The sequence below is a fragment of the Heptranchias perlo genome, chromosome 38, assembly GCF_035084215.1.
Source record: "Heptranchias perlo isolate sHepPer1 chromosome 38, sHepPer1.hap1, whole genome shotgun sequence".
NCBI classification, from domain to species: Eukaryota; Metazoa; Chordata; class Chondrichthyes; order Hexanchiformes; family Hexanchidae; genus Heptranchias; species Heptranchias perlo.
Window position 1 is genome coordinate 10,780,542 of NC_090362.1, and position 23,489 is coordinate 10,804,030.

Below are 23,489 nucleotides of genomic sequence, written 5' to 3' on the forward strand. Positions count from 1 at the left end.
ACGGGTCCCTTTCTGGAGTTAATTCTGAAGCTGTTGATCTCATGAGTTCTGGACTTTGTATCAGAGAGGATCTTACCTCACCCACGGAGTTAGACAGGGCCTGAACGATCTTTTCATGGGCAGTAGCCACAACACTTTGCCCATTGATCTCGATAATACGATGACCGACCCTGACTCCACCACGTTCCGCAATCCCACCTCGCATCAGGCTGCAGATCTGTAACAGGAAACAGGCATCACTGCCAATCTCCAAAGTCTTTGTCCTCACACTACCGTCAAACGCGGCACATCTTCGGCACGATGGGCCGAATGGCCTCCTGTGCTGTATTATTCTATGATTTTAAGACAGGATAATGTTTTGGGTGGAGACCTAGTGATGATCGACACGCCCCAGGCACTGATCTGCAGAGGCTGATGAAGCGGCAGTGTGGTTGTGTTGAGGGAGATTATCACGGATCTGAATCATCGATCACCATCTCAGCTCCAGATCTGATTATTGCAGATGGAATCTCAGTATCCCAGCACCAGATGTTTAACACAATTAAACAACAGGAATAATATTTATACATATCTGGAATATAACCATACATTAACCCATTGACAGTAAGAGGTTTGATGTGCATTTAACTGACAACTATTCCCTACAAATCCTCGCTACTGTGCTTTTTTGTCGCTTCCAATATAATGAACTGTTCTGTTCCTTTAGTTTAATGGAGCTGAAAATGGGCTTCTACAGAGCAAATCGCAGCCTGTGACTCACACAACCCTCACTAAAAGGCTGATTGGATTTTCTATTCAGTTGCAGCTCTTTCAATTACAGGAGGACGTCAGGTAATAATGGGATTTTTTAGGTAGATTTACAGCTACTGTGAGCCACGCATTACTTTCACAGGCTCACCTGCTGTGTGATTTGCCCCTAGTCACCAGACCTTCAGAACAATTTTAACAGGGGAGCAGTCTTCCTCCGTGAGCATTACAGTGAAATAGGGTAGGTACAGCACGGGTTAGATGCAGAATAAAGCTCCCCCTACACTGTCCCACCAAACACTCCCACGGCAGGTACAGCATGGGTTAGATACAGAGTAAAGCTCCCTCTACACTGTCCCACCAAACACTCCCAAGGCAGGTACAGCACGGGTTAGATACAGAGTAAAGCTCCCTCCACATCAGAACCCAAGCCGTACACACAAGCTGCACGTTTTGGATCGTGCTCTTTTTTTTTTAGAAGGACCTCTCACACCAACTGCATTTGTACTTTTTTAAACTGTGTTTCACAGGATCAAGTAAACTCAGAACAATATTCAGATTGAACAGGGAGCAGGAACAGAGACCAAAGGGGCGCCTGAGACCAGAACACTTGGACTCATTTAGGAAACAGCTGGATGCTGTGATGAGAAGGCAGTCAGGTTGTTATTGTGAAGGGATGAGATTAAATGGGCCAACAAACCTCCTTGTGCTGCCGTCAGCTTGCACAGCCTTTGAATGAAGTGGTTCCTGCAATATCAGTTACATGTTTAGTTCCAGGGATCCTGTATGTCAAATCTCATCAGAAAAAAGACACAAACTAGTCATCTGTTTCCAGTGCGATCCCACTCCCTGTGGCCACTGAGTAGATGATTCTCTGAGTACTTGTAAGTTTTAGTTTAAACCTCAAAGAATAGAGGTGAAAGGTTGAGCTTGTTAACAGGTCAAAGTTCAAGAGGAGACTTGAATGATAAATATAAAAAGCGAAATAACAAGCCCTTGCAGCAGTGGTATCGGGTTTGGCTGCAGGTTGTTTATCTGTCATTGGGTTTTATACATCTTGCTTCTCCTTTCAAACATTGACTGGAATCTAACGCACTGAGTCTCCAGTAAACCTGTCTGTCTGTACACTTGGTGAAGCTGCTCACTGCCACCTGCTGGTCATTCTGTACAATACAGTCAGGCTGAAATAACCTCACCATAAATATTACTGAGCCATATTAGTGCATTCGTGTGACATTTTTCACCATCACCCATTTAAATAAAAGATCAACATCTCTGGTAAATATCGGATAAAGGAATCTCACATAAATGAGAAGGCAGCTGGGCACCAATACCTGTATACAACTACCATACACATACCTGTACAATAATATCTATAGACAAATAGTCGTACACTAATACCTGTACATTAATATCTATACACCAATACTTGTACACCAACATTAATACACACTGTCCCCGCGGAGTCACACTGTCCCTGCGGTTAGTTGCCTGGGCCTATTGTTGCTGACTGGCTGAATTGTGCTGAAGCTCAAGTTCAAACTAGAGGCTGAGGTTGTCTCATCGCAGCCATGCTGGGTTAGGAAGACACTCACTGTGAAGAGCCAGGGAGATGATAGGACAGTGGGGGAATGAAACAGAAATTTAATTCCCTTAAAAATAGATGAACAGAGTCCCCCGGCCCCCATCAGCCTCCGTGAAACCAACAAGAATCTTCAGCAGTGATGTCCTGATCCGCCAGTAGAGGGCGGTGCAGCACATGAATCAATGGCTCCCCTCACTGAGCCTGAGCTTCTGATTGTGGGGAACGTTACAGCATTCCTATTAACCCAGGCAGGGTCCTGCCCCGAGTCTGTGACCACTCAAACACTCGCATCTCCAGATCATAGAGAACAGCAGGAGTGCAATTCTATTAACACGGCATTAAACGAGACGTTCAAACGTTTGAACAAGTGTCAGCCGTGACTCAGTGGGTAGCACTCTCACCTCTGAGTCAGAAGGTTGTGGGTTCAAGTCCCACTCCAGAGACTTGAGCACATAATCCAGGCTGACACTCACAGTGCAATAATGAGGGAGTCCTTCAGGTGAGACGTTAAACCGAGGCTCCGCCTGCCCTCTCACGTTTATATTATGTGTCTCGGGTGCTTGTGTTCCGGGGCCCGGCCTCTCCTACTCACAATGCCGTTCTGTACACTGAAGCCCAGCTGGTACTTGAGGTCAGGCCGTTTGATCAGCACTGTGGTGACGGGAGGGCAGCTCACGATGTTCAGCTTAACCTGAACCTGATTCTTCAAACCCTGAAAAACAAGAAATGTTGTTAAATCCCCAGGAATGGGTGGTCCTGAATCATCAACATCAGAGACCCCCCAGAATCAATCCCTGCTCTGAACTGAGGTAGCTGATCTCAGCTGGGACAAAAGTAAGAGGGTTAGAGGTCTTCTCAGTGCCCCTTGGCTGAGGAGGGGAAGTTCCTGATCACTCGGTGTATGTGTGAGTCTGAGTGTGTATATCATGTGTGAACAGGATCAAGCCTAGCTGTGATGCCTGCATGGTGGAATAGCCTGTTGGCAGTCATGGTCTGAGCTGACATAGGAATGATGGACACTTGGGTGAGCTGCTTGATGGCACCCATGGAACTTTAGCCCAACAAGAGACAGCACTCTGAGAAAAGGAGGACAAACACCAGGGGTAGGGAAGGGAGAAGGAAGAAGGAAGGAGGTAGTTGGGGGCAGTTTCACTGTTTCAGAGAGGGGGAGCGTGACGCGAGGCGGGGGAGCGTGACGCCCGGCGGGGGAGGCGAGGGAGCGTGACGCCCGGCGGGGGAGGCGAGGGAGCGTGACGCCCGGCGGGGGAGGCGAGGGAGCGTGACGCCCGGCGGGGGAGGCGAGGGAGCGTGACGCCCGGCGGGGGAGGCGAGGGAGCGTGACACACAGTGGGGCGCCATTCTCCTGTTGATCTGCCTCTCTCCCCTAGACTGGGCAGGGAGGGAGGGTGACACACAAGGTGGAGGAAGGGAAGGAGGGTGACACAATGGGGGAGGGGTGGGCGGGTGACACATGTGGTGGGGGATTGGAGGGTGGGTGACACATAGGGTGGGGGAAGGGAGGGAGGGTGGTCAACAGGAGGATGGCGCCCCACTGTGTGTCATCCTCCCTTGCCTCCCCCACTGTGTGGGGCACCATCCTCCTGTTGCCCCACACAGTCTGTGCTTTAAGCCGAGCTCTCTGAGCACAGGGTACGGTTTAACTGTCCTCTCTCATCCTTGTACTTTGGCGGGTACCTTAATAATTCCTTGGCAGGTGGCGAGAGGCAGACCCACTAAGCTGGTGCCGTTGATGGACATGATCTGGTCTCCGATACTCAGCTTTCCTGATCGTGCTGCTGGGCCTCCATTCATCATGTTTGCGAGAATGACTGTGGGAAGGATTGATCCCCATCCTGACTCCACAATCACAACCCCCAAGATCTCTCCTTTCAGCTTCTCAACATGTAGCTGTAGCAAACAGTGCGGAAAGAGAGGAAGGCATTGAACACAAAGGTTATTAGGTGATTATCAGAAGTAATCATTCAGTCAGCGAAAATCACCATCATTCACAATCTCATCATCGTAAACATCTGCATCAATCTCATCACCGTAAACATCGGACTCAATCTCATCACCGTAAACATCGGACTCAATCTCATCACCGTAAACATCTGCATCAATCTCATCACCGTAAACATCGGACTCAATCTCATCACCGTAAACATCTGCATCAATCTCATCACCGTAAACATCTGCATCAATCTCATCACCGTAAACATCTGCATCAATCTCATCACCGTAAACATCTGCATCAAGCTCATCACCGTAAACATCGGACTCAATCTCATCACCGTAAACATCTGCATCAATCTCATCACCGTAAACATCGGCATCAATCTCATCACCGTAAACATCTGCATCAATCTCATCACCGTAAACATCTGCATCAATCTCATCACCGTAAACATCGGACTCAATCTCATCACCGTAAACATCTGCATCAATCTCATCACCGTAAACATCTGCATCAATCTCATCACCGTAAACATCTGCATCAATCTCATCACCGTAAACATCTGCATCAATCTCATCACCGTAAACATCGGACTCAATCTCATCACCGTAAACATCTGCATCAATCTCATCACCGTAAACATCTGCATCAATCTCATCACCGTAAACATCTGCATCAATCTCATCACCGTAAACATCTGCATCAATCTCATCACCGTAAACATCTGCATCAATCTCATCACCGTAAACATCTGCATCAAGCTCATCACCGTAAACATCTGCATCAAGCTCATCACCGTAAACATCTGCATCAATCTCATCACCGTAAACATCGGACTCAATCTCATCACCGTAAACATCTGCATCAATCTCATCACCGTAAACATCTGCATCAATCTCATCACCGTAAACATCTGCATCAATCTCATCACCGTAAACATCTGCATCAATCTCATCACCGTAAACATCTGCATCAAGCTAATCACCGTAAACATCTGCATCAAGCTCATCACCGTAAACATCTGCATCAAGCTCATCACCGTAAACATCTGCATCAATCTCATCACCGTAAACATCGGACTCAATCTCATCGTCGTAAACATCTGCATCAATCTCATCGTCGTAAACATCTGCATCTCATCGTCATAAACATCAGACTCAATCTCATCGTCGTAAACATCAGACTCAATCTCATCGTCGTAAACATCTGCATTTCATCGTCGTAAACATCTGCATCTCATCGTCGTAAACATCAGACTCAATCTCATCATCGTAAACATCAGCATCAATCTCATCATAAACATCAGCATCTATCTCATAGTCATAAACATCTGCGTCAATCTCATCAACACAAGCATCAGCATCAATCTCATCGTCGTAAACATCAGCGTCAATCTCATCGTTATAGTTAACATCAACATAATTGTTAACATCATCGACCTTACTGTCATCATCCTCATCATCAACCTGAAAGCTGAGTGAGAGAGAATTCCAGAACACGAGAGTGGGGAAAGTCATTTGGAATCAGAGGAGTGGAGGGTGTGTCAGAGATGAACAGCTGGAGAAGGTGGGACAAGCTGTGGAGGATTTGAAAACAAGCACAAGGATCTGGAAGTGAAACAGGATGCCACGGTTGTGCACCAGTGGGTTCAGTGAGTGAGTAGCCAGAGGTCACGGAGTTGGGAGTCAGAGACACAGAAGTGGAGGGAACTGGAGTGGGTGGTTTTGAGTTTGTCATTGTTAAGCTGAAGGAAATGTTGAAATCGGGACTTGATGGCTGACAGCAGTCGAAGGTTTAGCAACAGTGGTAGAATTGGTGGTGACTGAGGGAACTCTAGGGGTCAATCAGTCTGCATATGGAATCTGACCCCGTGAATGTAGGGGATGTCACCAAGGGGTAGCACGTAGAATCATAGAGTACAGAAGGAGGCCATTCGGCCCATCGTGCCTGTGCCGGCTCTTTGAAAGAGCTATCCAATTAACCCCATGCCCCTGCTCTTTCCCCATAGCCCTGCAATTTTCTCCCCTTCAAGTATTTATCCAATTCCCTTTTGAAAGTTACTATTGAATCTGTTTCCACCGCTCTTTCAGGCAGTGCATTCCAGATTATAACAACTCGCTGCATAAGAAAAAATTCTCCTCATCTCCCCTCTGGTTCTTTTGCCAATTACCTTAACTTTGTATCCTCTGGTTACTGACCCTTCTGCCAGTGGAAACAGTTTCTCCTCATTTACTCGATCAAAACCGTTCATGATTTCGAACACCTCTATCAAATGTAAATGGTGAATTGGAGGGGACTGAGGATAGAGCTCTGAGGCTGGAGGGTACCCCATGGACATGGGAAAGGAAACAGTCTGAGGGGGTCTAGGGGTCTATGGGTCGATGGGTCTATGGGACTGGAGGTCTATGGCCAGTTTCCCCAGTCCCTGCAGCCACTAAGCAGGGTGCTTTTGGGCAGAAATGAACTCCGCCCTTATTTCCAATGGGTCAAGCCCACTTTACTCTCATTTATTGGGCGTAACCAAGGGCAGCACCCACCACTGGAATGGATATGAACAGAACGATGTGAGAATGATGCTGTGGCGACTGGACGATGGAGAAGAATTGACTGTCAAAAGAGGCAGAAAGGTCAAGGAAGGTTAGGAGATGTCAAGCCAAGGTCACAGGATCCCATCGTGGAGATCGGTCTTAGTGTACAATTGGTGGGGCTCAAAACAGTGAAAGTTGGGAGAGGTTAGTTCGTAGTCAGGTGGTAATAAAATGTTCTAGGACCCTGGGTAGGATGTGAGGCAGCATGAAAAGAGAGGGTTTATGGTGGGCTTGTAAAGGAGAGTAGAGAGTGATGATGGCAGTTTTGAAAGTGTTGATAGCTGGGTAACAGAGAATTATTGATATCAGCAAGCATGGAGCCCCAGAAAAGCTTGACCTCTCACCTGTGAACATGAGTTCAAACTAGCCCAGGCTGATAGGCTGAAACTGGCACTAAATGGGCAATTTACAAATTAGAATTACAAGCTGCGAGGAGGACACAAAGAGTCTGCAAAGGGATATAGTCAGGTTAGGTCAGTGGGCAAGAAGGTGGCAGATGGAGTATAATGTGGGGAAATGTGAGGTTATTCACTTTGGTAGGGAGAATAGAATAATACAATATTTTTTAAATGGTGAGAAACTATTAAATGTTGGCATTCAGAGAGATTTAGGTGTCCTCGTACAAGAAACACAAAAAGTTAACATGCAGGCAATAAGGAAGGCAACTGGTATGTTGGCCTTTATTGCAAGGGGGTTAGAGTATAAGAGTATGGAAGTCTTACTACAATTGCACAGGGATTTGGTGAGACCACACCTGGAGTACTGCGTACAGTTTTGGTCTCCTTATCTAAGGAAGGATATACTTGCCTTAGAGGCAGTGCAACAAAGGTTCACTAGATTGATTCCTGGAATGAGAGGATTGTCCTATGAGGTTGATTAGAATGGGCCTATTCTCTCTGGAGTTTAGAAGAATGAGAGGCGATCTCATTGAAACATACAAGAATCTGAGGGGGCTTGACAGGGTAGATGCTGAGAGTTTTTTCCCTGGCCAGAGAGTCTAGAATTAGGGGTCTTGATCTCAGGATGAGGGGTCTGCCATTTAAGACTGAGATGAGGAGGAATTTCTTCACGCAGAGGGTTGTGAATCTTTGGAATTTTCTACCCCAGAGGGCTGTGGATGCCGAGTCGTTGAATGTATTGAAGACTGAGATAGATAGATTTTTGGACTCAAGGGAAATCATGGGATATGGGGATCGGGCAGGAAAGTGGAGTTGAGGTTGAAGATCAGCCATGATCTTATTGAATGGTGGAGCAGGCTCGAGGGGCCAAATGGCCAACTCCTGCTCCTATTTCTTATGTTCTTGCGTTCAATGGGCAATCTGACTCGGAAGAGGCCACAGGATGGCTGGTGCAGGGAATAGGAAGATGTCACACTGGGGCAGGGGAGGCAACTCTGAGGTTCGGCTGAGGCATATTGTTGAGGTTGAGCATATTGTTAGCCACCTCAGACTGCTTCTAAACTGAGCCCTGAAACTGTACCGGGAGCGCGTGTGCCGGGAGTATTAACACACCTCTTTACAGTTCTCGGAGTTTGAAAAGTGGATGAGGTCATCGTTGTACATCTCCTGCGTGTTGATGATGTCACTGTACTCCTTTTGACTCAGGTCCTCGGGATTAATCCCATTGGCTCTCAGGAACTCTTGGTAGGCAACACTAAACGCCTGTCCAATAGACTGAGCTATCAGTTGTGCCTGGAAGGATTCAATGCACAAAGCACGTTACTGGACATAATAGTTAAAGAGTTCCCCATGACTCAGTGAGTGAATGCGTTGCCTGGTGTGGGACTGAGCCAGAAGGGGCCAGATTGGATCCCTGGTCCTGATACGCTCTATCACTCACTCAACAACGAAGGGCTTTCAATGTAATAAAGTATTTAATGTAATAAAGTGTGAAGCTCCCCGGTATAGACCCACTGTATAAGGACCAGGCTGACTCCAGCAGCTGCATGCAGCGTTCCCTGTGACCCGGTCAGGATCTGTAAATTCAGCCAGGATTCCAGTTCCCGGTCATTGTCCGGTGAGTGTGGGCGTGAGGCGCGATACCCACGTGGTTGAATACCCTGCAGATAGTGTCTGGGCTGTGTTCTCACTGCAAGAGACAGCTGGTGAGGAGAGGAGGAGAAATCGGGAAACCAGTCACCCTCATACTCACATCCTCAGACTCGAAGACGTGACAGACCATCTTGTACTGTTTCTTGCCTTCCTGGGTCCCAGGTGTCGTCTCGATACAATCCTGAGAGGCCGCTCGAGGTACTCGGCGTCTCGCCATCAGAACAACAATGTTCCCGATATCGGCAATGTAGGAGATTGTGCGCAAGGCGTGGTCCATCATTGGTTCCTGGAACAGGCAGTAACACCGGGATTATCAAGGGCAATTAGGGATGGGCAATAAATGCCGGCCTCGCCAGCGACTCCCACATCCCATGAACGAATAATAAAAAAATTATCAGCTGTGGATAGGTCGCACATACTCCTAGATATCACACCCCTTAATCAATCGGGTTAGAGATATATCAGGGCCTCTCAACCCGACAGGTCATATTACCCGAGGAACAGGACAGTGGCCAGTCCATGAACTGATGGTCATTTCATTCATTATTCTGATTGTCATTTCATTCATTATTTTGTAGGTTGACAGCACGTAAGGTGTCAGCTGTGGCTCAGTGGGTAGTACGCTCACCTCTGAGTCAGCAGGTCATGGTTTCAAGTCCCACTCTTGAGCACAAAATCTAGGCTGACTCTCCCAATGCAGTACTGAGGGAGTGCTGCACTGACAGAGGTACTGTATTTCGGATGAGACGTTAAACCAAGGCTCCGCCTGCCCTCTCAGGTGGATGTAAAAGATCCCACAGCACTATTCGAAGAAGAGCAGGGGAGTTCTCTCCAGTGCCTTGGCCAACATTTATTCCTCAACCAACATCACTAAAACAGATTATCTGGTCATTATCACATTGCTGTTTGTGGGATCTTGCTGTGCACAAATTGGCTGCCGTGTTTCCCTACATTACAACAGTGACTACACTTTGTACTTCATTGGCTGTAAAGCGCTTTGGGACGTCCTGAGGTCGTGAAAGGCGCTATATAAATGCAAGTTCTTTCTAACCCCTTATTCATCAGGCTTTTCTCGTGGTCTCCAAGCTGATTGGCTGACCTCAGGTTTCTGTGCGCATGGCCCATCATTCTGAGCTGGGCTTCTCCTCCAGGCTCCCTCGGGTCCGCTGATTCGACAGAAGGTCTCGGGCAGCCTGGCTTGGATTTCACGGCCCTGTAAGTTTGAGGGTGAGGCTCCCTCGGGGGTTGGGGGGGAGGTCAGGGACCGGTGTACAGTCAGTCGTAACAGCAACTTTACAATAAATGCAATGAAGGAGCTGAACCCCAAACCAGCTCATTACTCGCTCATTTTAAGCTGCAAATCGGAATCGGGGGAACCGGAGACAGGAAACAGCCCGACTGTTCCAACCCTTCACTCTGAATCCTGGAATGTCCCACAGGCAGACACAATGCAAACAGTCATCCTCCCTCTCTCCCCCACCCCCTCCCTCCATCACTCCCTCCCACCACACCCTCCCTGTCCATCACTCCCTCCCCCAACCCTCCACCCCCTCCCTCGATCACTCCCTCCCACCACACCCTCCCCTGTCCATCACTCCCTCCATCATTCCCTTCCCCCACCCCCACCCTCCCTCCACACCCCATCATTCCCTCCCCCCACCCCCTCCCTCAATCACTCCCTCCCCCACCCCCTCCCTCAATCACTCCCTCCCCCCACCCCCTCCCTCAATCACTCCCTCCCCCCACCCCCTCCCTCAATCACTCCCTCCCCCCATCCCCTCCCTCAATCACTCCCTCCCCCCACCCCCTCCCTCAATCACTCCCTCCTCCCACCCCCTCCCTCAATCACTCCCTCCCCCCTCCCCCACCCCCTCCCTCAATCACTCCCTCCGCCCAACCCCTCTCTCCTCCCTCCATCACTCCCTCCACCCCTCCCACCAGTCTCTCCACACCCTATTACCTGCGAGTCCGCGTTTAAAACTTTAATCCTCTGTGTGGAGATGAAGAGATCAACTTCCGTCATTGGCTGAGAATCTCCTTCCGAACCCTGGAAGGGAAAAGTTCACAGTTCAGTTTTTCATCACTAAAACCCATTTAAAAATCCAAAACATTGGGGGTAATTGTGACTTTGGGCGATATCGATTCAGCCCCCAATATACATCTCTCCCGAATTTAGTTTCCATTAAAGTCAACGTACAACGTAACACGCAATTAAATTGTGCTGGTCTTGTGTCCCATGGAACAAATAATAGGCAGAAGTCACAGAAAGGATTGCTATACAATACTGGACAGACAGACAGACTCCAGCAGGCTGAGGTACTTACCCCTTTCTTCTTGGTTTTTGATGTTTTCTGCACCCTCTGAGTGGCAAAAAAATATATAAAAAACCAAAGTTAGACACTGAGAGAAGGCGTAAGACACTGACACACAGAGTGTTCCCAGTGTGTTCCTAGTGTGTTCTCCGGGTGTGTGCCCAGTGTGTACAGGCCCGGTGTGTACCCGGTCACAGGGCTCTGGCCACAGGCCATCATTAGTGCTGCCCATGAAATGGCCATGAATTCAATATCCTGGGCTGCAAGCGATTAGAATCTGAGAACAAAGCTCGGTCCCACCCCACCGGGGCGTGGGGCTCGGTCCCACCATCTCACCCTCACTCACACAGCAGGAAGGTTGGATTCCTGGCCTGTGCTGAGCTCAGCTGAGCACCAGTAGGGGTTTACAATTGGCCTCAGTGCCCGAGATACAGAAGGAAGATCCACCAAGGCCCCTGCTCCTGATGTCTGGATGGTGCCTGTGTGTTGACATCAGCTTAGGACAGGATCAGGATTGGCTGTGAGGCCCCCCAAGGTCAAATATCCTGCAGCTACTCTCAAGATTCACACATCAAGAATGGCCAGTTGGATGGTGGATGGCAGTACCTGTGGAACCTGCACCTTCAGGGGACAAGGAGACTGTGGGATCACAAGGTGTATTTACAACAGTGACTGAAAAGATCAAGGAACCTAATGCAGACTCTGAAATGATGCTGTGTGAATATTAGCGATGGACACAGTTTGTGCACAGTCCCTTTGCTATTTTAACAATGCATCAGCCTGTTTCTAAACTAATATTCACACAGGCCAGAACTATATCAGCAGAATGGCGAAGTTTGGACTACAGATACCATGAGGCGAAACTGAGAGAGGCTGTGTTAAGCAAGGTACCTTGATGCGACTCACGGCCTCCTGGGCCTGCATCATGCGGATGTTTTTGGAGGGGTTCCGCTCAGACAGCAGCTGCGTGGAGCCCAGGTAATTAGCTGCGAAAATGATCCCGTCGATCAGATCCTCAGGTTCACAGGGACCTGGAACTTAACCAGAAACATCATGGAATCATCAAACCCCACAAACGTCCCGGGTGAGGGTCCTGGTGTCATGCGCAGTGAGCACTTTATTCACATGTAGACAGTACGTCGAGAGAAAATATTAGACATTATTAGCAGAACAAACAAGTCTAAGTGAATAGGCTGAATATATACGTCAGTGAGTTATGTCTGGGTGGGGGAGATGCAGTCGGGTATCCCAGGGATCATTGCTGGGACCCTAACTTTCTAATTTGCGTTAATAACTTGGATTCAGAAGCTCAATGCAAACTGGTACCAAACCAGAAGAGGTATCTGAATGTGAGAAGGGAGCTCAGGACAAACAAGGGCAGATGAAATTTAACGGAGCCAAGTGCAGAGTACTGTGCACTGAAAGGAAAAATGGGTGAGACTCTTCATGAGTAGTGTTGAAATAGCTAAGGATGAAACGGAAATAGATCCAGGGGTTTTTGTCGGGTTTTGCTCGTGTGGAGGGTAAATGCTGTTCTCCAAAACAGCCGTCTCTGAACCAGCCGTCTCCGAACCACTGCAACTGTTTGGGCACGTCTCCCGGTCAGACGTGAAGACAGCCCTGCAGGCTCCCAATCGAAGCTCCCTCCTGAACGCCACGGACTTCGAGATCGAGAACCACTTGGACCCACGTGGTCAGGGAGGATTTGAAGAAGCTCAACGCAGGCCTCACACCGTGTGGCACCACGCACAGGACACAATGCACTCACACCACCACTCCCCATCGGTGGAGTGGGTGATCAGCAGTAGCAGCACAGTGTATCAGTTACTGGCTTGAGTCAGATCAGCTCAGGGTATGTCCTGTGATCAAGGGCTGGTCAGTATGAGCCGTGCCCTGTGATCAGGGGCTGGTCAGTATGAGCCTTGCCCTGTGATCAGGGGCTGGTCAGTATGAGCCTTGCCCTGTGATCAGGGGCTGGTCAGTATGAGCCTTGCCCTGTGATCAGGGGCTGGTCAGTATGAGCTGTGCCCTCCGGTATATCGATGCTCTGTTATTGATATTGATTATATCCCAGTATATCTCTCATGTTGTCACAGGCAGCCCAGGTTGTGGGTCGTGGGATGGGGTACTGGGGGGTCATATCAGGCAGCCCAGGTCATGGGGGTGGGGTCGGGATACTGGGGTCACCTCAGGCAGCCCAGGTCGTGGGTTGGGGGACTGGGGGTCATCAGGCAGCCCAGGTCGTGGGTCAGGGGTCACATCAGGCAGCTCAGGTCGGGGTCAGGGATAGGGTATTGGGGGTCACATCAGGCAGCCCAGGTCGGGGGTCGGGGATCGGGGATCACATCAGGCAGAGGGTTGGGAAAACATCACATTTAAGCCAAAATTACGAACATCTTGACACACACCAGACACCAAACATTTAAATATGCAGATCAGCTGCTGATAGTCTAATGTATATTATTGATATTGAGGAACTTTTACTAGAACATTTTTCCTGCACTGAATGACCTTTTATGATAAGGATTCTCACAACAACCAGCCCTCGTTTGACCAATAATTTCCATCTGTCAATATTCCAGAAGCACTCACCATCCACAAAGTTGGGAAAGGAGGACGGTTTCTTTATTTGCTGGAAGAGAAACCAGATGTTAACAGCTGTTCTCCCACAGTAACTAAACATCAACCAATCGCAGCACCTGAAACAACACGCTCTGATTGGACACTCCCAGCACAGCTTTACTTCGAATTCACTCCTCATGATGAGATGACCGAGAAACGGACTCTGCTCCCAAAGGCGGCTGGTCAACTCCCAGTCAGGTGGATGGATGGACGGTCAATCAGATAGATAGATGGACAGTCAATCAATCCGACAGATGGACAATCAATCAGAAGGATGGACAAATGGATGAATGGATGGTTAGTTTGACAGATGGATGGGTAGACGGTGGATGTGAAGCTCTTCCTTTGGTGCAATGAACAGCAATAACCCAGATAATGACACCAATAATTTTCTTCCACAAATTTAGCCCTTCTCTCGGGAAGGCGCTGACTCTCACTGGGGTACGGGTTCCACAGAAACCAACCCTCACTGGGGTACGGGTTCCACAGACACCGACCCTCTCTGGGGTCCGGGTTCCACAGACGCCGACCCTCACTGGGGTCCGGGTTCCACAGACGCCGACCCTCACTGGGGTACGGGTTCCACAGACGCCGACCCTCACTGGGGTCCGGGTTCCACAGACGCCGACCCTCACTGGGGTCCGGGTTCCACAGACGCCGACCCTCACTGGGGTACGGGTTGTGAGGTGTCGGCAGGATATTCAAGATCATGGAAGCATTTCAGCTGAGCCTGATCTTGTCCTCACCTGACGTCCATGCACTTTCCATTAAGAGTCGCTGGATAGGGATTGGGAGCAGGAACCCAGGCTGATTTTTCCTCCTTTATCCTGTGTGCTGAAACCAATAGTAAAACCTCGACCACCGCCCCTCCCCCAGCCGATTCCAGCCACTTCCACGTAGGCTGCAAACCCAAAACTGGGGCTCTACATGTCTGCAGGCTCAGTACCACACTGGATGGTGTATTGCCCCACTGAGCCACGGGCAGGACATTAAAGGATAAAGAACATAAGAAAAGAAGCTGAACTCACCTCAGAAATATTGTTATTGTTGACTGGGCCATTGAGGTCTGAGCGCTGTTGTTTTCGGGGCTGCTCGGTGTCAGAGGTTACCTGTCAACAGGCGAAGGAAACACCTCTTTATAACCATTATTTTCCCTCGCCCTTTTTCAATCTGTCTATCCATACATTTGTCTCTCCCCCTATCTATCAAACTGTACATCCATATATCTATCAATCTCTTTATATGCAATTATCTCTACACGCAATTATCTATCTATCTCTTTATCTATAACTGTACATCTGTCTATCCCCCTATCTGACCATTCATCCATCTATCTATCTAGCTAATGACCGTCTATCTACGTGACCATACATTTATTCATCTAGATATTTAGGCACAGAGTAAAGCTCCCTCTACACTGTCGCATCAAACACTCCCAGGGCAGGTACAGCACGGGTTAGATAGAGTAAAGCTCCCTCTACACTGTCCCATCAAACACTCCCGGGGCAGGTACAGCACGGGTTAGATACAGAGTAAAGCTCCCTCTACACTGACCCATCAACTCTTGCCAACTTGAGAAGAGTGCCCTCTACTGAAGCAGCCACTCTGTGGGCCCGAATGATACTGTGAGCCATGTGCTGTTGTTTGGAATAGTCTTGTGCTAAAATCAGCAGATCTGGGCCAGACATGGGCCTCCCCTCTCTGTGTCCCTAAGTATTGGGTCAACCCCGTTGGAGAGGAGGGCAGATGTAGGGGTTAACAGAAAGTGTGGGTACAGTGCCAAGACTACCAAGGGAGGCGTTTCCACTGTCCAATTTAGAAAGTCAATTGTATTCCTCTGAACTATCACGTCCGATCCCAAGTGTCGCAAAAGGAGAGCTATACACCCCCTCCCCTGCTGGTTAGAGTCACCCTGGGGGCAGCCATTTTGCACGATATGAATGGGGCCGGTGAGTTGTGGGTTGAATTGCCCACTGCTGCTGTGACAGGAGGAGGTGTTGTATAAAATGGTTGTGACTGACCAGTGATTCCATCACATCCGGCTGGACAACAGGACAAGACCGAGAGACGGAGAGAGTGTGTCATTATCTCACTTTAAATATCTGGGATTAAGAGGCAACCTAGTAACATTTGCTGCCCCTCTAATTGTTACGATATATTGGATGAGTATTTAAAATGACAGTAATTATGTTCCATATTTATAAATGTTACTGAGATATTAAATATCTGTATTTATTTCAAAAATCATTAATACCACTGATTTGCTGAACGGTTCATATTCCCCGAAGGATACAACTTCCAACTTAATATATTAAGGAAATTGAATTAAGTCATTTTATATCAGCTATAATTATAAAAAGACATGAGAAAACTCATCTACCGACTGGTGGAATTGTGTCACTGTGGAATCCTCAGGCATCTCAATGAGTTCCGTTTCTCCCCCAGTTAAAAACAACAACTTACTGGCTCAGTGTGAAAGTACACGGTCTAAAGTGGCACTGAGCCCCATATCACAGAATAACAATCTCTCCATCCCTGTTCTCTGCTCAGTTAGCTAGTCCCAGCCCAAGAAAATCAGCCAGGGTGCCTGCCCCTCATCCCTGTCCAGTGCTCCCCTGGGTTAGGGAGGGTTCCTGCCCCTGATCCCTGTCCAGTGCCCCCCCTGGGTTAGGGAGGGTTCCTGCCCCTGATCCCTGTCCAGTGCCCCCCCCTGGGTTAGGGAGGGTTCCTGCCCCTGATCCCTGTCCAGTGTGCCTGCTGTAAAGTGGATGTGGATGTGGAGTGAAGTGTAGGATCAGGCCCTCCACAGTCAAATAGCCTGCAACCACTCTGACTTGGCTCGTGACTTGGAGGAATGGCCATTTGAGCAAGGTACCGGAGGTCGGGTGGCAGTTAGCTATTGGGGAACTCCAGAATAAGTCAGCACCTTCAGGAAGGAAAAAGCTGATCTTTAGATTGTGAGAAACTGTTGATTGTGACAATCCATACCTGCCCACAACTCCACTGCTTCCTTTCCTCAGGAGCCCTGAGTCCAGGCTTTTCACTGAAAGGAGGCTCTCCACTTTTCCCATCGTCAGGTGATGTCTGGCACAGTCTGGGCCTCCCCTCCCCTTTCCCCTGACAGGTGACCAGGTCTCCATTCAAGCCTCGCTCATTACTGTCTGGCTTCCCGTTTATAACCTCCTCCGAGCCCTGCTCACCGACACTGTTCAGGCTGCTGATACTCATGCTCATTTTGATTTCAGCCACAATCTGATCGATATCCTCCTCCGCATCCTCTGCCTCTGCTTCCGATTTGATGCAGTGGGGCCGAGATATCCGAGGGGACTGGTCGATGGGATCAGAGGGATAGTAATCCTCAGGGGGCCCTTCATTGCTCATTTGTGTCTGGGCTGCAGCACAGTCCGAGTCCTCAAGGCCATTTTCTGGCCCTTCATCACAAACATGATCTCCAGACTCTTCAGTCGTAGCTTGGCAGAGCCCATTAGATTCTGCCCAGGCCTCTTCTACAGCCTCCTGGCAGTCACTGGCCTCCCCTGCGTGGAGAGCCCGTGTCCCGTAGCCCCCTCCTGTGCACGCTACATCTTCCAAGTAACTGTCTTCCTCGGGACAGTATCTGATATAATAGGTCACACCTTCCTCCTCCTCAGGGAGACCTTCATCATAGTCTTCCTCTTCCTCCTCTTCCGATGTGTTGTTCACGTAGTCCGAGCTCGAGTCACCATCCCCCGGGTTGTCATGGAGATCAGTATCCACGGCAACGGGACTGGCCTCCCTGCTGATCCTTAAGCTGGTGCCATCCTCCTGCCAATCTTCGGAGGTCTGGAGTTTGGGCTCCTCCTGACGGTGAGGGGAGGTGGAGCAAGGACTGACCATGGCCTCTACCCGGCTGCTCGCCATCATCCCCAGCCGTCAGCCGGTTACACTCCCCGGCGGTTCACAGTCCAGTCATGGCTCATTGAGAGAACCTGCCGAAAAGAAAAGGCCGTCAGAGTACAACAACAACAGCAACTTGCATTTATATTGCCCCTTTAATGTAGTAAAACGTGCAGTAATCAGGGATCAACCAGAGAGAGAAACAGCATTGAGCCCTTCATATCACAGGCCGTTCAGGGGCCTTTGCAGAGACAGTAAAGATAGGAAAGAATAATTTACAAGTCCCTCAATAGCTCCATTAGTGAAGCCAGTCAATAGCTAATCCACAGGTTCCACAGGCACTGACTCTCACTGGGGTACGGGTCCACAGACACTGACTCTCACTGGGGCACGGGTCCACAGACATTGACTCTCACTGGGGCACGGGTCCACAGACATTGACTCTCACCGCGGTACGGGTCCACAGACACTGACTCTCACTGGGGCATGGGTCCACAGACATTGACTCTCACTGGGGCACGGGTCCACAGACATTGACTCTCACCGCGGTACGGGTCCACAGACACTGACTCTCACTGGGGCATGGGTCCACAGACACTGACTCTCACTGGGGCATGGGTCCACAGACATTGACTCTCACTGGGGTACGGGTCCACAGACACTGACTCTCACTGGGGTACGGGTCCACAGACACTGACTCTCACTGGGGTACGGGTCCACAGACACTGACTCTCACTGGGGTACGGGTCCACAGACACTGACTCTCACTGGGGTACGGGTCCACAGACACCGACTCTCACTGGGGTACGGGTCCACAGACACTGACTCTCACTGGGGTACGGGTCCACAGACACTGACTCTCACTGGGGCATGGGTCCACAGACATTGACTCTCACTGGGGCACGGGTCCACAGACATTGACTCTCACCGCGGTACGGGTCCACAGACACTGACTCTCACTGGGGCATGGGTCCACAGACATTGACTCTCACTGGGGCATGGGTCCACAGACATTGACTCTCACTGGGGCATGGGTCCACAGACATTGACTCTCACTGGGGTACGGGTCCACAGACACTGACTCTCACTGGGGTACGGGTCCACAGACACTGACTCTCACTGGGGTACGGGTCCACAGACACTGACTCTCACTGGGGTACGGGTCCACAGACACTGACTCTCACTGGGGTACGGGTCCACAGACACTGACTCTCACTGGGGTACGGGTCCACAGACACTGACTCTCACTGGGGTACGGGTCCACAGACACTGACTCTCACTGGGGTACGGGTCCACAGACACTGACTCTCACTGGGGTACGGGTCCACAGACATTGATTCTCACTGGGGCACGGGTCCACAGACACTGACTCTCACTGGGGTATGGGTTCCACAGACACTCTCTGGTGCCCCATGCTAAGTGTCCCTTCTTCATGCGTGAGCCTGGACAGTGAGCATCAGGGGGCTTCTAAGCTGAGCCTACCTTGCTGCCTGCTCGCTCGCACTCTCCAGCGGGGGCCCCGGCTGATTTCCCCTCCCTGTCCAACTGTAGCCCTGGCTGAGATCAACTAACCTGGCACAAATCAGAGATGGAACTCGTGAACCTCCTGCTCTGTGCAACTCAGCGACTCACTGGAAACACTCTGAGCCACTGGGGAAGCTACAAATTGCTATTCTTTGTCAAACTGCATTGATTCCGAAAGCTTCTTTGCACAACCCAAGGGCCGAGAGCTGGTTCTTTCTCAAGGTGGGTGTGGACTCCTCACAGACATGGTGCCAACATCAGTCAGCTGATTGATGCAGGAACACTAAGGCTGCGCTGATTTATGAGGGAATGTTCATTTGCCTAATTACTGACTGTAGTCGGAAGCTGAGAGCAGTCCATGCAGTAACCTTCTAATCACCCCTCTGGGTCCTGCTTCAATATAGCGAGACAGTCTCACTGTAGCATGAAGGGCACGGTCTATATCATATTATTCAAAGCGTCGGTTCCTCCTCCACTCCCCCGGGCCTGGGTACAGGCTCCAAGGGCACCCAGCACCCGCCAATACCTCAACCGAGTGTGTCCATTCTTCAGTGAGTGTCAGCTGGCTGCTCGACCACGCGATCATCACAGCTGAGCCCAATCCTGTCCTAACCCAACACCGAGGTCGGAGGGTCACTGGATAGGGCTCAGGAGGCGGAGACCTGACTGACCTTCCCCCCCCCCCCTCAATCACAGGCCCCTTCTGAGGCCAATTGAAACTCTTCTATCGCTGCACACACCAGCAATAAAAAAAGAAGATATCTCCTGAAAGCACTGAATTCAAAGGAAGTAATTCCAAATTCTTCAATGTCAGATTCTGATGTAATAGATTCATCTCCCTGAATGTGATGCTCAGATTTGCCCCTGGATTCTCGGTTAGATTTGCCCCTGGATTCTCGGTTAGATTTGCCCCGGATTCTCGGTTAGATTTGCCCCGGATTCTCGGTTAGATTTGCCCCTGGATTCTCGGTTAGATTTGCCCCTGGATTCTCGGTTAGATTTGCCCCTGGATTCTCGGTTAGATTTGCCCCTGGATTCTCGGTTAGATTTGCCCCGGATTCTCGGTTAGATTTGCCCCGGATTCTCGGTTAGATTTGCCCTGGATTCTCGGTTAGATTTGCTTTTGCCACGTTCCTTCTCTCAGTCACACAAGACTGTGTACCGAGCCCAAGCTTTGTACCTGAGGCAGTATTTCATTGGTCCTTTAAGCGCACCCGAGTCCCCCAGCATTAGCCCCTCCTTTTTGCTTGCATCAGCCCTCATTTTAAATTCATGCAAATGTCCCTCTGCCCTTACTTTCTAATTCTGTTCATTTCATTCTCGATCTGTCACTAAGCGAGTGCTCACAGACTGACGGATCGAGGGATGGCCAGGAAACAATGTCTCATTAGCAGGCTACACTCCCAGCTGTCCTCATCCTGCAGCAACCTCTCATTTGCTGCTGGGATCACCCTGACTCTAATTACTCAGACAATTATCCTCTCACAAAGACATTAAACTGGTGTCAGTGAATCACATGTGTACACCCCCTCTGCAGGGAATTATCCAAAACACTGCCCCTGCACTGGAAACAATGAATCCTCAAATACCTGTCTGTGTTTAACATGCATCAGCTTGAGCAGCCCCTGCAGCTTCACACACTATCCAGCACTGTCCAACACCGTCCAACAATGTTCGTCCAACATCGTCCAATACCGTCCATCCAACACCGTCCGGCACTTCCCCCCCTGCTCTCCTGAAGACACCGACTCTCTATGGGGTACAGTTTCCTGGACACCTTCCATTTCTCGATCACTGGGCAATGGTCGGAGCAGAGACCTTGCCTGATATCTCTCCCCCTATCCAGGGTGCTGAACACAATTGAAACCTTCTGGTCCCGACTGAGATTGTCCAACAGTCACACCCCAGAGTGAGTCACTGTCAATCAGAAAGAAACACAGAAATCTGGGAGAAAACGAAAGCTGTGCGAAAAGTCACAAAAGCCCCACACAGACGGTGTCACTGAACACACGAGAGTCCACATGCAGGAACGCCTGGGGGCTGGGAAAAGGAGAAGAGCTCAGTAGTGGTACATTCAGCGGAAATAAATAATTTAAAAGGGGGAGGGGTGGGTGAGGAGAGGGGGTGGGTTGATGGGCAGGGAGAGGAGGCGGGGAGTGGGGGTGGAGGAAAGGGGGAAGAAGGGTTGGGGGAAGAGGGGTTGGGGGAAGAGGGGTTGGGGGAAGAGGGGTTGGGGGAAGAGGGGTTGGGGGAAGAGGGGTTGGGGGAAGAGGGGTTGGGGGAAGAGGGGTTGGGGGAAGAGGGGTTGGGGGAAGAGGGGTTGGGGGAAGAGGGGTTGGGATTGAAGGGATGAGAGGGAGAGGGAGGGGTGGGGGTGAGGGTACCTTAATTGAGTCACTCTAGACGCAGTGTTGTTCTCTGGCGAGGTCTAAGGGTGAAGGTTCTGTTTAATCCTCGGTGCCTGAAATAATGACTGTACAACACAGCTGGTCACTATGGGAACAGAAACATGGCATTGATGTGTCTGTGGTAGATTCCAGGGCCAAGGCATGTGGTGAAGCTCCTCACCGACTCTCACAAAGCCTCCATTTTCAGCCTGCGTTTAATCTCTGTAACTGTCGGGACAATGGATGTACAGAGCTCTCTGCTGCAAACTAACACTGCATTGTGGAGTGAGAGAGGCCCGACAATTTCCCTGTGACTGGAACCAGACTTGCTGTTCAGCGTGGAAGCACAATACCTTCTGACTGCGAGATCTAGCAGCCTTGTTAACTCACACATACAATGTCCCAATAAGATCCCTGATGAAAAAATGCTTCACCTCTGCCTCCTCCGAATGACTGGGACTGTGGGGCTGGTGTCGAAGAGATTAATGTTCTGGAGGGAATATCTGCTCCTGAATTGAGGGAGGTGCTGAATCCACCGTAAATAACAGACATTACATGGCGCTCGACACAGCATCGAGCTGAAGCTGGGCAGCAATGGGATCCGTGATAAATAATTCATGGCCCTCGCTCTCAAACAAATGTCATGACAAGCGGGTGTAAGGATTTCATTGTCAGTCTCTAAATGGGTTTATTTTAACTCTCAGAGATTGGACAAACCAGACCGTTCACAGACATCCTGAAACTGCAGGAGCAACACAGTCATTTACCCCAAACACTAACCCGACTGACAGGCCAGCTGTGTATTTCCCATAGTTTCTGTTTTTATTTCAGATTTCCAGTCTTTATGGTTTTTCTCTTAATCCCTTTATTAAGAAGATGCCTTAATATTTATTTGAATAAAGCGGGATGGGGGAAGGGGACGGGGAGGGGGGGAATGGGGAGGGGAGAGTGGGGAAGGGGCGAGGGGAGAGAGGACGGTGGGGAAGGGGGAGGGGGAGGGGGATGAGGGGAGAGAGGACGGTCGGGAAGGGGGAGGGGGAGGGGGATGAGGGGAGAGAGGACGGTGGAGAAGGGGGAGGGGGACGAGGGGAGAGAGGATGGTGGAGAAGGAGGAAGGGGACGAGGGGAGAGAGGACGGTGGGGAAGGGAGACGGGGAAGGGGACAAGGGGAGGAGGGCGGGGAACGAGGGGCGAGAGGACGGTGGGGAAGGGGTCGTCAATGACCAGTGAAAGGCACAAATCCACAATGTGCCAGTGAGGAAGAGCACAGAAATCCCGCAGCAAAACTCAAGGTGTTCAGGCTTTAGTGCAAAATAGGAGACTCAGTCTCCAAGGAGCATCCTGAGGAGTTGGGCAAAGCTGCAAGTCCAGGATGGGCCTCACTAGAGAGTGCGGTGCAGAGTGTTTGGGCCAAGGACTTATGGCTCAGTCTCTGACCCGTGTTCCCAACCAGCGAGGTGCCCATCTTCACTCAATCGGCCCGTTAATCAAAAATATAACCCCTCTATTTAAAGGGGCAGTTATCATGGAAATCTGATTGGCAAGTTTTTGGAAAGGGAATGTTAAGGGATGAGAGTCTTCATCATGATTTAACCTCATCCCATTGCTATTCCTGATCAGAGACACATTCCCTTTAACAGCCTCGACTCATGCGTGTGTGGAAACATTATCACAAAACCATAAGGAACAGAATTTCATAGAATTTTAAGCTTTATCCAGATTAATGACTAAAAATACCAGGGACATTTGGAGCTGTGCAGATTCCGGCCTGTGCCAGCACTGATCCCAGTATTACAGCAACATTACAGTGGGTCAGAGGGCTCAGGATATGAAGACAGCTCCT

General features: G+C 49.9%; 1 protein-coding gene across 9 annotated transcripts in view; it reads right to left on the reverse strand.

The window, feature by feature from the left end:
• apba2b (amyloid beta (A4) precursor protein-binding, family A, member 2b) overlaps positions 1 to 23,489 on the reverse strand; it is a 53,732-nt gene that overhangs the window by 1,224 nt on the left and 29,019 nt on the right. For 3 of the 9 annotated variants that reach the window (XM_067973419.1, XM_067973417.1, XM_067973416.1), the window contains 12 exons: positions 21,644 to 21,752; positions 16,848 to 17,827; positions 14,888 to 14,968; positions 13,830 to 13,869; positions 12,129 to 12,274; positions 11,250 to 11,285; positions 10,886 to 10,972; positions 9,026 to 9,211; positions 8,386 to 8,565; positions 4,028 to 4,240; positions 2,925 to 3,044; positions 77 to 217 (listed from right to left, as the gene is read on the reverse strand). In XM_067973419.1, the coding sequence (XP_067829520.1) occupies positions 77 to 217; positions 2,925 to 3,044; positions 4,028 to 4,240; positions 8,386 to 8,565; positions 9,026 to 9,211; positions 10,886 to 10,972; positions 11,250 to 11,285; positions 12,129 to 12,274; positions 13,830 to 13,869; positions 14,888 to 14,968; positions 16,848 to 17,762 (2,145 nt within the window). In that variant the 5' untranslated portion in view covers positions 17,763 to 17,827; positions 21,644 to 21,752. The remainder of the gene's footprint in view (positions 1 to 76; positions 218 to 2,924; positions 3,045 to 4,027; positions 4,241 to 8,385; positions 8,566 to 9,025; positions 9,212 to 10,885; positions 10,973 to 11,249; positions 11,286 to 12,128; positions 12,275 to 13,829; positions 13,870 to 14,887; positions 14,969 to 16,847; positions 17,828 to 21,643; positions 21,753 to 23,489) is intronic. The other 6 variants (XM_067973421.1, XM_067973420.1, XM_067973418.1 and 3 more) reach the window with 5 other exon arrangements.